General features: G+C 47.7%; 1 protein-coding gene across 3 annotated transcripts in view; it reads left to right on the top strand.

Annotated features, from left to right (window-relative positions):
• TBC1D16 (TBC1 domain family member 16) overlaps positions 1 to 13,720 on the top strand; it is a 31,666-nt gene that overhangs the window by 1,315 nt on the left and 16,631 nt on the right. For all 3 annotated transcript variants that reach the window (XM_087750554.1, XM_087750553.1, XM_087750551.1), the window contains exons 2-3: positions 5,512 to 5,747; positions 6,795 to 7,425. In XM_087750554.1, the coding sequence (XP_087606680.1) occupies positions 5,570 to 5,747; positions 6,795 to 7,425 (809 nt within the window). In that variant the 5' untranslated portion in view covers positions 5,512 to 5,569. The remainder of the gene's footprint in view (positions 1 to 5,511; positions 5,748 to 6,794; positions 7,426 to 13,720) is intronic.

The following is a 13,720-nucleotide window of genomic DNA, read 5'->3' as shown; positions in this document are numbered from 1 at the left end:
GTCTGTCGTATTAAGAAAAGACTTTGCAATTAGTTCATCAATTCAGCTGTGAAACCAGGTTCTGGGGAATTTTTAGCTGCTGATATTTAGGGATCTAGTCCTGTGAGCGTTATCAGGCCACAGCTACTGGGCATTGTAAATAAAAAGCCATAATAGTGTTACCTACTGCACAAGCGCTGCAGTGAAGTAATATGAAATGATGTTTAATCTTGGGACGGAAGGACATATGGCACAAATAATTTCTCAGCACTAAACCGTGTGTTGTGGTTTGACTTTTAGTGCTGGAGGGCTGGTAAGCTTTTTGTTTGCTTTTTTTATGCCTAAGCAGGTGTGGCAGGGAGCAGCAGGCAGGCTCTGATGATAGCATTTAATTTCCCTTTTTATCTCTGAGTCACAAACTTGCAGTATTTAGTCTGCTGTCCCTTTTTTACCTTCTCTGCTGAGATGCGTCTGAGCGAAATCTGTTCCACTGAAGTGACTGGAATTGGAGTTGTGCGAGTGTCAGGATTTCAGCCTTCGCTGGTGACTGCTGTTACTTTTCCTTTACTCTGTGTGCCACTGCTGCACCAGCGGTCAGGAATGAAAGACTTTTTGGTGACCTACATAATTCTCCCCATGAAATGGGATGACTTCAGACTGGTTCCCTATGGTAAACCTTTTTCCTTGATTTGGCTAGGTCATCTTAAATAGCTCCAGCTAATAGCTGGTAGTTTTGAAAGCTTTTTTTTTTTATTTCTCCCCCCTAATGTAGAGGTATTGCAATACAAAGGGAAGGTCATTAGAAAGGCTCTCACGTATACATAGAGAAGTATGGATCAAGTGAGTGACTAGCTGAGAGTTCCACAGAAAATCCAGAAGAGGACTGGAAAGAAGCTGCGAGTCCAGACTCCCGGGCTCCTGTACTCCGTCTCCAGTCGCTCTGCCTTCCAGCGTGCTGTAACCTGTGCTTGAGCTACCAGAGATGCAAACCCTGCATTTGCTTTTCCCAGGGAGAGGAAGAGGCAGGAACTTCTGCAGCGTTTGAGATCTCCCCGGTGCAGTGACTCTGTGCTCCTTAAATACATAAAATCAAATTTAAGTTCTTGAGGGTAAAAAAAGAAAAAAAGCCTGTTGCGTTTTCCTTACTTAAGGCATTTCATGCTTAAATCTGGTGCCGGTGTTTGACAGCTCTTGTTTCTCCTCTGTGCCCAGACATGCCGTAGGTCTCGTGTTTCGCTTCAAGAGCCCTGTAGCTTGGCTTATTTTGCTTGTAAGGCTGTTAAACTCTTGCACAGCAAATTTGCCCTTGGAGCTGCAAGACCTACTGCCAGGCACAAAGTGCTCAGCAGTGTGACTTTTTGGCTCCAGCAGACCCCAAAGCACAGGCTGTCATATGCCTCTATGGGCTAAATTTATTTGTGAGAGAAGCCTTGTTGCCTTGTGTGCTCATGAACCGCTCTGGTGTCGGCGTCTGCTGCACAGACCGGGAATAACGTGCTGGAGCCTGTGTCAGCTTGTGCAGGAGCCCTGCATTGCCCTCCTTCGCCAGAATACAGGAATCTTGTGCAACCGGAGGCAGCAACATTTGGTCCAGCAGCGTCTGCCAAGGTGAGGGTGCGATCTGCCAAGCCAAACAGGATTTCGTTGTTGGTCGGTTTGCAAGAAGGGGAAGGGCATTTCTAAGAGAGGCGAGCAGCCGGTGTTATTTGAGATGCTGCTGGCTGGAACTGGCCAGGCTCTTGTGAAGAGGCTCCTGGGGTGATTTCAGGAGTTGGCTCCCCAGCACGTTTGTGAGATCTCATGTAGCTGAGAAGTGCTGGCATTGACTGGGAGAGCAGCCAGGGGCTGTGCGAACAGACTCGGTAGCTGTAGCAAAGATTTTTAGTGGCGACAGTTGATGTGTGGGAGAAGAAAATGTATGTGTGCTTAATAAATATTGGCACTCAGCAAGAGCTGATCAGCTAATTCAGTGCTGCAGCTTCTGGAGAGCTGGGTTGTCTCTGCCACGTTGAAAAGAATCCCTTCAGATCAGGGGATAAATAGAAAATTAACATGAAAAATACATCTTTTGAATGGTGCTAATTTAATGCTGACTTAGCTGTAGGACAGTTCTCGCCTGTCTACCCGAGCTCATGCAAGAGGCAGCAGCAATACCTGCTTCTCCTCACGCCCCAGGCCCCGTGGACCGTGTGTGCAGACATTGTCCCACACAGAAGAGGGCTCAGAATAGAGCAAACCCTGCAGATTGGGTCTTCTTGTTACCTGCTGGTTTGTGTGGTATGAACTCCTGGCTTCTGGGAAGGAGAGGCACGTTCACAAGCTGTGTTTCAGAGACTTTTAGGGTTGTATGAGTAGAGTAGATGACCTTCAGAGGTCCAGTCCATCACCTGGCCCTAGCTGGGACCGACTGCCTATGTGTCTCTGTGGCCTGTCTTTGGAAACCCCCCAGTAATGGAAACGGCCTCTTCAGGTTGCCCTATTCTGGTACACCTGCTGTTAGAATGACTAAACTAGATATTCCTTGCCACAGTTCAATTGCCCTACTACTTCTCCTGTCCTCCATAGACAGCTCTTCCTTTTTTTTTGGCAGTGACAATTCACATGTATGAAGACTTTTAATACATTTCCCTTTCTTTAATCTTCCCTTGGCAATCTCTTTCTGTGCCCCAGATCACTCTTGTCACTCTCCCTGAAACTGTCCAGTGACTTGTATCTGTTTTTCTTTAATGCTGCAACCAAAGCTACACAGAATTCCCTAGCCTGTGGCAATGGTGAAAGGATTAATTTGAGTCTTGCTGATGATATTTATGTATCCCAGTATATTTGGCTGTTAGTTTGCAGCATTGTAATGGTCTCTGATTTCTGATGCATAGCTCTTCTGCAAGACAAACGCAACAGACTAATTTTCTATGCTGGCAGGACATCATATTCTTCACCTCCTGTCCTTTTTTTGTTCCCTCTTCCCAGCCTGCGTACGCGTGCGCGTACCTGCAATGCCGTCCACCTGCACATCAAGGCAGTGCTGAAGCAACAGGTGTTCTGCAGGATCAAAGTGATATTTCCCTTTAAATTCCTCCTGCTTTCCAGGGAGCAGCTTTTGATCTTTTACCTGTTGCTTTGTTCTTTCTCTGCTAAGTAAAAGCTAATTAAATGTTGCCTCTGTTGGCAGAGGAGTTCTGCACCTCTGCCTGCGTTCCTGAGAGCCCCTGGGGAGCTGCAGTAGGACATCACACAAGCTTGTGCTTCACACGTGCATCTCCATCTGCTGTCCTTAGTAGGAGAAGCTTGCTCCTGTTTTCTGAGGGAGCATTCCCTGGCCAACAGCCGCAGCCGCCTGATACCACCTTCCTCCCTTGCATGTGCAGGTGTTGCGCTTTTAGATTCCTGATGAAATAGCTGACAGAGCTAAAGGCATGGATATCTAGGCTGCTTTCAGTCTTGACAGCAACGGGGCACAGCTGAGCAGTCTGTGCTGCCCACAAAACGTGGTGGTAACAGATGACCCTCTTCAGATCTGCCAGAAGCTGAGGGCCTCTGATGCCGTACAGGTTGCTCCACATCACTGCTTTGGACTCTCTCAAGGCTGTGATGAAATGCTGTGTTGTAACTTGGTGGTGGGAAGGAGGAATTGCAGCAGAGTTTACTGTCTGTGTTCTTGCAGGGTGCAATGAGAGGAAAGGTGACTTGCTCTTTAAATATGGTTGAGGCAAATTACTTTCTCCAAGATATAACCCAGAGCCTGACACAGTACTGTGTTTTTTGGCAATCCGGACAAGAACAAGCATATGGCTCCATTGGTGTTTGGTTTTCTGGGCTGAGATGTGAACATACGTGTTGTGTTTGGTGCTAGAAGGAGACATGGGTGCAAAGGACTTGCAAAGTAATTCTTTTATCCTAAACACTTGCTGGGCAAGTACATAGCAAGGTTGAGGCTTCTCCATCAAGTTCCAGCAAAGCCTGAAATGCAGAAACTGCTTATGCTGTGATTCAAGCTGACAAATCTAGCGATTGCCAGTTAAACAAATAGTTTGTCCTTTAATGAAGGCTCTGTCAACTGCTTGGCCCTCTCATTTGCAATCTTCTGTATGTACAAATCTGTCAGAATCAGGACAGCTATTTTCCTTCCCTGCAGCTTTCACTCTGCTCTTTGGGAAGTGTTGGTTTGTGTTTGCCCTCTCTGCCTTCTCGCTTCCTTGTTTGTCTGGAGATACCGTTAAAACCCTGTTTAAAGAAATCGGAGCTAGTCAATGTTTGATGATGCTTGCTTTAGGCCCCTAAATGTTCCCTGCACACAGTGCCCCAATAGTACAAGTCAGGGCCTTTCTGCTTTTCTTTTTATTTCTGGCTACCCCTGTTGCGCGCTCTGTGGACCGTGGTGTGGGACTTGTCACAAGGAACGCTCTGAGCCGATCTCTCCAGGCGCTGCCCCTGGACCTGGCACCGTGGCGATGTGTGGTGTATGCTAGGTCGGACCGGCCTGTTCACAAGCAAGTAAGGCCGTGTAAATACAAAGGAACAAAAGCAGATGTTTCCTCTCCTCGTGTACTTTTCAGCAGAACAAAACTGCCGTGCCTCTGATGGTCTGCAGCAGCAGGTAGAGCCTGCTCTGTGTTGAATTGTGTTGGGCTATCTGTGGGATTGCTTCGTGCAAGACCTGCCTGCTGTTTCTTCTTCCTGATCTGTTTGCTAGGCAGTTTATAGCTTGGGTGACCCCTCTGGATTCGCTGTAGAGCTCCTCATCAACAGCTCCGATGAGGAGCACGTCTCATTTGAGTACAAAGCTTACTTGGTGATTAGTTGGGGATCATACTCCACAGTTAGCTAAAGTTACCTATTGATAGATGAAATGTTTGCCTTGAGTTGGCGTGCCATACGCTGCTATTGGAGTCTGTCCGCTCTGTTGAACATGGGTCTCTTGCCACTTATCTCTGAAAAAGCTCTATTTAACCATCACTGCTCAAAAAACAAAACAAAACCCCAACCCAAAAACCTCAAATGCACAGCAGGATTATGCAAAAATTGGTAAGCACAAGATGAGCTTGTTTTGATTCATGTTTTTCTGGAGATCGGTGGTTACTGTGGATGCAGCAGCAGCCCCTTGTTCAATGTCATGGTCTCAGCAGTTTTTCTGTGCTGAAGAAATCCTCCAGGGTCTACTCTGACTCTCTTTGACATCCCCAGGACAGTGACACATCGAGCAGCTCTGCATCGCTGAGCTATTCCCTTAATGGGCAATTTTCAGTGACAAGCGTTACTTTTCTCTTTCCTCCCCACAGTAACTATTAGAATGTGGGTTTTTTGCTGCCTTCATATTTCTTCGTTGCAGAGAAAAACATCCCAGGATTCTGTACTTCAGCATCTTTAAAACGTAGAGGTGATGTTACGGATCCAGAGCATTTGGAGGCTCTTGCTTGAGTTGTAGAATTGATGCAGCAGTTGATGGGAGACCTGTTCCTTCTCAGACAGCGGTAGGCATGTGCTGTGCTATTGTTATGTTTTATTCTAACACTGTTCTTTCCTCCTTCTTGGCAGATCCTCTGAACTTGGCTCCTGATTAAAGCTGACAGATAATGGAAACATTTCCTTGGCGATGTCTCTGGGGCGACTCCTCCGACGTGCCTCTTCAAAAGCTTCAGACCTCCTGACCTTGAATCCTGGTGGTGGCAGCAGTTCATCTTCCATACTTGATGGGGAGATTATCTACTCTAAGAACAATGTCTGCGTCCATCCACCTGAGCTGCTACAAGGCATCGGGGAGCATCATCCAGGTGATAGGGTGTTGCAGACACTGCTCACTCACTCTTTTTTCTCTCCTGGGGTGTGTGTTTGTTTCAAATTCTACATTTTGGGCTCTAAAGAATGAAGAGGTGCCAGTGGGGGACAGGGCAAGGCAGTCTTATGGAAGACTAAGGAAAGCCATCCACAAGGTGATCCATCAGCTCTTCTTTTAGCAGGAAAATTGATGATATTTCTCCTTTCTCTTCTGGTCTAGCATGGATTTACCTGTTTTAGTGAGTCCTTTTGTATTGCCAGAAGATGGGCTGTTGTCATTTGAGGACAGTAACTTCTGTTGCTCTTTCAAATATGCGTCTTGTTCAGGAAAGCCAAGTATCATCTTGTAACTGTCATTGCTAGAGTGGCCTCGACAACCATTGGTAAAGAGAAAAAAAAGAAAACCTGCTTGTGGCTGCATGCAGTGGAGTAAATTAAGATAAATACTGCCCTGTGCCTTTATTCTCATCTGTTACTGCACTCTTTCATGTTTTCATCAGAGAGCTGTGGCTACTGGCTTAGCTTCACAGAACTGATTATTCTGTGAACATTGACCCATGCTTCCTTCTTTGCATGCGTGACTCTTTTTTTTCCTATTGGCTTCCCATGAAAATTGTAGCCCTTTAGCTACACTGAGGTAAATCTTCTTGAGAAAGAAATGTTTAGCTGGCACTTGAAATTGTTTAACTAACAAACAGTAGAAGTTTTGCATGTGGCAACATATTTCAGCATTTACTCTTGATTAGTAATCCGTCCAGGAAGTTGAAGTAATTGCATGTCATTTCTATGTCCACTTAGGCCGGAGGGAATTTAGACTATTCAAAAGCCATATGCAGACTTGAAATTATTTGTAAATACTGAATAATGTTGAGCACTCCACAATTCACTTGGCAGAACTCTCTCCTGGTAAATGGAAGGGTTTGTTTTGTCTGTGTGTAATGGTGATGAAGCGAGGGGAGATGGGGATGGGCAAATTTCAGGCTTATGCAGTTTCCGAAGCATAAAGCTGTGTCGTAACTGATTGCTCCTTTACTCTCTCGAAGGCTATTTGTGCTTGTACATGGAGAAAGATGAGCTACTCGGGACCACGCTTATCCTTGCCTGGGTGCCAAACTCCCGCATTCAGAGGCAGGATGAAGAAGCCCTGCGCTATGTCACTCCTGAGAGTTCCCCTGTCCGTAAAGCTCCCCGCAAACGCGGCCGCCACACTCAGGGTTTCGGCATTGTCCGGCAGGCTTCCCCCACCGAGCAGAGAGGGGCAGTGATCCTGAAAGGAGAAGACATCTTGACTGTGTCACAGCTTGTGAAAGATGTGGCTTACATCAGCTCCCCCTCTTCGGACGGGGAGAAGCTCTCCCAGTGCTGCCCTGCGGCAGACGGCACCCACCGGCCCCCCCAGCCTGCCCGCAGTGACTCAGGAATCCTATCGACAATCAGTTCTCAGGAGGAGCAGAACAGGTCGGAGCTGTCGGTGGAGGGGACGGAGGAAGGTCTGGACTGCAGACCAGAGCCAGGGGAGGACGAGGGCTCTTTGGAGCTGTCTGTCGATGACGTGAGCAGGGACAGTACTTTTGACTCTGATTCTGATGCCTTCTCTTCCCCCTTCTGCCTCTCTCCCATTAGTGAAGCCCTCGGGAAAAGCAGTAGTTCTGTGTTTCTGGATAATGAAAGCAGGTGAGTGCATCCTTTTCTCTAGTTTCTGGGTGAATAGCTGGAGTGCTGGTTGCTGAGCTTTGAGATGCTGAAGGAAACTGAGAAGCATCACAGTGGCATTGAGCTGAATATCCTGTCTTGCTTCAGACACCTGTGTAATTCACAGGAAATGGTTTGCCAGCCAGTCCTGCTTCTGCTCGGTGAACCCTGGCCCTGAACATTCAGGGCTGTATATGTACAGTCTTTCAGGTGAACTATCTTGAGCCCTGGAAGCAGCATTACTAAATTAAAAAGGTCCTTTGTTGGTCTAATTGGCTCTGCTGAGGAGATGTGCTAGTTCCTTCTTGTGCAGAGCCACATCAAAGTGTCTGCCTGACTTCCTCTGAGCCATGGGTGCAAGGCACCCTGTTGACATGAAGTCTGCATGTATGAGCTTGTTTTGCTGGTGTTCGGAACGTGGTCCCACTTAAGACATATAAATATTAATTTTTACCTGTCTAACCTGGATATTTTAGTCAACGCTGGTATATCTAAATATCAGCGCTTCTCAATGGCATGTGCAGTAAACTCTACGTAGGGGAAAGAGGGCACCTTGGCGAAGGAATAATGAACGGTAGGATACCTACATCACTTACTGTAATGATATGCAATGTTTCTGGCTCTCTGGTCTGTGTGGTGTATCACTCATTTCCATCTTGGGGAGGATGGGTGTGCTGCATTTGTGAAGCACCGTGGGCCTGATTTTAAGGATATAGCTGAACTTTGAAACCATGCCTGAAATTAGGAAAAACAAGTTCTCATTTGTGCCTGTCAGCAATGTACAGACTACGTTACGACTTGACATTTGAAGAGATTTTGCCTCTTTATTTTATGGGCTAATCTCAAGCCCAGAGAATGCCAGTAAGGACCAGGTTTATGAAGGAAGTATGCTGATTGATTCAACTCTCTCTGGATATTTTAAAGCACTTCAGTGCGGTGATCTCAGACTTTGTATCAGCTTTGCATTTGATATGTGTCCTAGCAGCATGCTTCTAATTAACTGCGAGCCCACGGGGTTTTCTGGGCTTGAGCTCTGCAGCAGCTGGGTGGGCAGCGGTTTGAGCAGCGCCTTGGCCTGGCCAGCACGGCTGTCCCGTCCCGTCCCATCCCACCATCCCACCGCAGCTCTCCTCTGGATGTAGAAGGGTGTTGTAAAGGAGCTGCGAGGTGCCCAGGAGGGGCCTTTGGTTTCCAAATTGTGCTGAACAACGTCAGTTTGACAGTGTCCTTCTCTAAATATGATGCCTGACAGTCTTTTTTGACAACTGTTAATAGGAATGTAGGCGGCTTTGGAAACTACATAAACATCATGAAACACACCTTGAAAAAATTTTACAGAGAGGCCTTTACATGATTAAATATCACTCCTAATAACTGTATTTTTTGGTTCCTAGGCTTTTTGTCCCGTTCAGATTGTGTTCTAGCACTGGGCTGCTGCTTGGGGTCGCAGCTTTAGTTGCATACACTTTTGGAGAACGTTGTGTTGGTTTAGAAATTTCTTGACCTTGAGTTAAAAACCAGAAAATCCCCAAATCCACTGCAACCAAAGCCTCTGTTTGTTTAAGGTGTGTAAACTTTTTTTTTTTTTTTTGCTTGAAGCAGCACTGGCAATCTGTGTGTTTGACCTGTCTCTATCACTCTGAAAAAAGTGAAGTTTTCGGGGCTTGGGGGTTTTTTTAAGCATTTTTTTGATAAATAAAGTATAATTAAAATGCTTCTGTGAACATTTCTGAGTTCCAACAGTAAGATTCTTAAAGGAAAAACATTCTTCTCTTTCAGTGTGTGTGTGTGGAAGCTGTGGCCTCTGCTGTGGCCCAATTCATCTGCTAAAATTATCACCTTCTTATGAAAGACATTTCCTTCTTGCATTGATATCCGTGACCGCATTGGTCACGTCGCTTCTGCTTGTCCTTTAAAGCAAGTGCTGTGGAAGCACGAGCTGGCGTCTATTCCGTGACCTGTGGGACTGTTCGTAGAGCTCCAGCCTCTGGCCAGATGTTGCCCCAAGCTCCACTCATACAATTCCACCACCATCCTTGAGGAAGGGATCATTATCCCCGCTTTAGTGGTTAGAAGCAGGGGTCGCGATGGATATGTTCAGAATAATGTCCGAACTACTGAAAAGCAGGAGAATGAACTCACCCTGGGGAAATCTCAGTCCTTGGCCTGGGCCGTGAGGCCACATGCTGTCCGAGGTGTGCAGCAATCTCGGAGAGCTTTTGCACCCAACAGCGTGTGCCGGCAGAGGAGCTGGTGCAGAAGGGTGCCGGCGCGGTGCTCGGAGGCACGGCAAGTGGGCAGGGAGCGTTGTGGTTTAACTGTTTTGCAACAGTTACGCTCTGAGCTGCTAATAGTGTCAGGGAAGGAAGGAAATAGAGTTTATTGGATCTCCGCTACCTTGCCTGTGAGTTCATGCAGCATTTCCCTGTTTCGCAGCCTGGCTCGGGCGAGCCCTCTGCCGGCTTTCCTCGCGTGCTGCTGGAGTCCTGACAGCTCCAGCAAGCAGAGGCTGGCTTTGCAAACACTGCTCATGGTCCTAGTAGGCATTTCTTTTTTCTTTTTTTTTTTTTTTTTTTTTTAACTCCTCTGGCACCAGTCTGGAAGCCTCGACCAGTATATGTGGCACTCATAATTTGCAGCAGATGAATAAAACAGACCTTTCATTGTTTGGGACTTCAGACTTGAAAGGCTTTTGTCCAGTGTGTCCATTTTTTATGCCAATTTGTTCTTCCCCGTAGGGCCCCCTTGCATGATATCTGCAGGATCTTACAAACTGAGTCAGAGATTTTGCATAGAATACTTTGCAAAAATCCTGTCCAAAAGCGTTCTCTTATTCCCCGCGTTCATCCCAGCGTTTTGGGGGATGGGGGATGCTGTTTCAGAAGTCACTACAAGCATGAGAACAGCTTCCTTGTTTCTCAAGCGGGTTTTTTTGGTTGTGTGTGGTTTTTTTTTTTTTTTTTTTTTTTTTCCCCCTGCTGGCTGCTTCCCATCTGAGCCAGAATTGGAGTGCGAACAAAGTTTGTGCTGCTGGCAGATTGTTTCAACTCTTTTTCCCTCCCTACCCCCCGGTCACCACCTCCTCCCTGCAAAGAGGAACGAATGTTTCTGGTTATTTCCCTCTGCATTGGGGAGCTGTTGTAAAGACAACTCTGCTTTTCCCCATGATTGTTTCAGAAGCTGAAGCAATGCATTGCATGGGTGTTTCAGTCCAGCCATCTTTCTTTCTGTGCAATTAGGTATCATCAGAAATGGAAAAATGTGACATTGTGGCAGAATTAGGCCGTAGATGTAGACTTGGATCAGGTAAGATCAGGGTGAGCCACTTACCTGGCTCAGCAAGCTGCTTGCCAAAATATCCGTATGACCAGGAGCCACAGGTCCCGTATGCCTCTTGGAGCATCCTCTGAGAAGGTGGCCTGGCCGCCTGGGTAGAAGAGAGCCAACAAACACATCCTGGTGCATGCAGGACAGGGACAGGGAAGAAGAAGGGAGGTAGGCTTGGAAGCGGTTGAGTTGCACAATGAGTCAGTCATTTTAAGTCAACAACTCGCCTTGTAGAACATAAGGAAATAAAAATGTATCCATTGTTTTTTTGTTTTGTTTTGTTTTTTTTCCTCTTTGCTTCTCAGTTTGACAGGCTGCCAGGGATCCCATGCAGAGATCGATGCTTTCCTCCCATTTACACAATTCCTCAGGCTAGGAGCTATGGGAGTGTCCCGTCACCAGCATACACGTTCTTGCTTCTCTTTTTAGATGAGCCTGGCACTTCTTCTGCATAGTGCACTCGTCTCTCGTGGAAAGGTGGCTTTGCTCTCTTGGGTTTTGTGTCCTTGTTAACTTTGGGGGGCCCCTTTCTGCTCATAGTTCGTGGTTCCTGCAGGGAGGTAGCTAATGTGGGAAATGCCTCTACTGACAGTGGCTTTGTCATTGACTGCATTTCTGTAAGAAAGGAGGGATACTGGAAATAAAATCGTTCCATTCTGTTCCTTTTCTCCCCTGTCACCGTTGTTTGCTGTCTGTCAGGAAACATTTGCCTTGTGGTCTGAAAGGCACTGATTCAGGACAACTGTACTCTATACCCAGCTTTGGCTTGTTGCCGCCCTGCTAAATTACTCAGCTTCCGTTTTCCCCATCCGTAAAGTGAAACTAAAAGCCTTTTGTTACATCCTGGTGACCAAATAGCATCTGACACCTATATAATGTCTTTCGACCAATGCTTCTGAAGTTATTTTAACTGACCGTGACATGAGATCTATACCAATCGGTTGCAGAAGTACTTAGTGCTCTGTGAGTGGGGTTGTTGGGGGTTTTTTTGTGCCGTGCCGGAGTGATCCCTGGTGAACAGGAGTTTTCCCTAGCAATGGGCCGCAGGGCTGCTAAAGGCTTTTCGTTTTGGTAATGAACTGCAGTTGCTGTTACCTGACGAGCACCGTATTTGTCCTCTTCAGCATTTTTATAAATGCTGGCACCGATTCCTTCACTAACTTCAGGTTGGGATGTTGGTTGATACAGTCAGAATTTGGACGGAGAAGCCTCGGTGGTGGGATTGTATGAGTGGAGCTTGGGGCAACATCTGGCCAGAGGCTGGAGCTCTGCGAACGGTCCCGCCAGTGATGGAATAGACGCCAGCTCGTGCTTCCACAGCGCGTGCTTTAAAGGACAAGCAGAAGCGATGTGACCAATGCGGTCACGGATATCAATGCAAGAAGGAAACGTCTTTCATAAGAAGGTGACAATTTTAGCAACCAGTAATAAAAATAATGAAACGTTTTCATAACGGAGCTAAACAATGGTACAGTTCTCATGTTCTTCAGCGGACATGAATTCACATAACAGAACTATTACAGACGGTCTAGGCAAAGCACACAACACAAGGAAAAACTCCTTTGGCGTCGCAGTTGATGCAATTTTTACAGATGTGTTGCACATCCTGTTGTTAAGCCTCTTCCCAGGGAGCTAATCAGTAAATTACCTTCTCGGGAGGGAGCGGAGGCGCAGCGTTACGGAGGGTGGCAGCAGCTGCAGGAGCGGGCGGTAACAGAGCGTACGGTGTTGCATCATGTTGTTTTGGCAGCTCACCTGAAAGGCTTAGTGCTGTTCAGACCTCGGCAGAATAAACAGGAGGCAAAATTATAGGGGAAATGAGCTGAAATTAGCGTGAACTGGCAGGAGCTCTGGAGTCATCAAGAGGTTGGGAATTCATCGCTGTTGTAACAGAAGTGATTATATTCTTAGAACCAGGGGAATTGGTCACAGACTTCCAAATGTCCTGTAACTTCTTGCAGCATCTGATGTCATACTATCTTACTTTTTATGATTTCAGCCTTGGGGATGAGTGCGTGGGGTGCCTCGCTGCTTCTGGCTCAGGCTCCAATTCCCCAGGACCTTGCCTGAACTAGTGCGATTTATGATGTGAGACACCGAAGCACCTGAATCCGTTTGTACCCAAACCCGTGCCCAGGAAAAAAATACCCCCAAATCCTTCTTCCGTCAGAAGGACAGTCCTTTTTCCCTTCTCTCTGAGCCGTGGGGTAGGTGTAAACTTCATCTAAGGCAGTGCTTTCAGGTGGTCTGCACGGAGCCCGGTGCTGGGAAGAGGAGCTGGCCTCAGCCGTTTGCTGTCAGCAATGCTGTGTAATCAATTAAAGTTGTTACCGGCTGCAAAGCTGAGAAGGTCGGACAGATCCAAGAGATTGCGGAGGCATACGGCTCTATCTTGCTTTATATAAATATTTGAACAGCAAGAACATTAATTATAGCAGGTTTGTTTTTTCCCTCCGTTGGTTCGCTGCCAGATATCTGTGGAAGAAAATAGTGACAGCTAACTCGAGATCAGGAATTGCAGCTAGCGGGATCGTGAAGCTATTTATTTGGGATTTCAGGGGAGGAATAGTCCGTGGCGAGAGCGGGTGATGCCGAAGAGATCCCACGGCCAGGCAGGCAGGAGCGATGGAGGACCAGAGAGGAGCCGCTTTGCCCCCCCCACCCGGTTTCTGGGGCGCCAGGCGTTGTTTGGGTTTGCTTCCGAGGACGGGGATGCTCTAAACTCCCGCTTCGGAGGCGGCCCCGCTCTGGCAGCGCCCACGGAAAGGGGCCGCGGGGGGAGCGGGGCCGGGGCCGTGGCCGTGGGCGCGGGGCCGGGCGGTGGGCGCGGCGCGGCCGCCAGGGGGCGGGCTCTGCCCAGCGGCGCGGCCGGGCGCTCCCCGGTCCCGGCGGCCGCTCTTTCCCGCCCGGCGGGGCCGCCCCGCCTCGGCCTCGGCCCCGGCTCGGCACC

Source organism: Nipponia nippon, unplaced genomic scaffold (assembly GCF_047370975.1).
Source record: "Nipponia nippon isolate SJK-2023a ecotype South Korea unplaced genomic scaffold, ASM4737097v1 scaffold_14, whole genome shotgun sequence".
NCBI lineage: Eukaryota > Metazoa > Chordata > Aves > Pelecaniformes > Threskiornithidae > Nipponia > Nipponia nippon.
The sequence above is the reverse complement of the archived record's forward strand: the minus strand, read 5'-3'. Positions and strand labels throughout refer to the sequence as shown.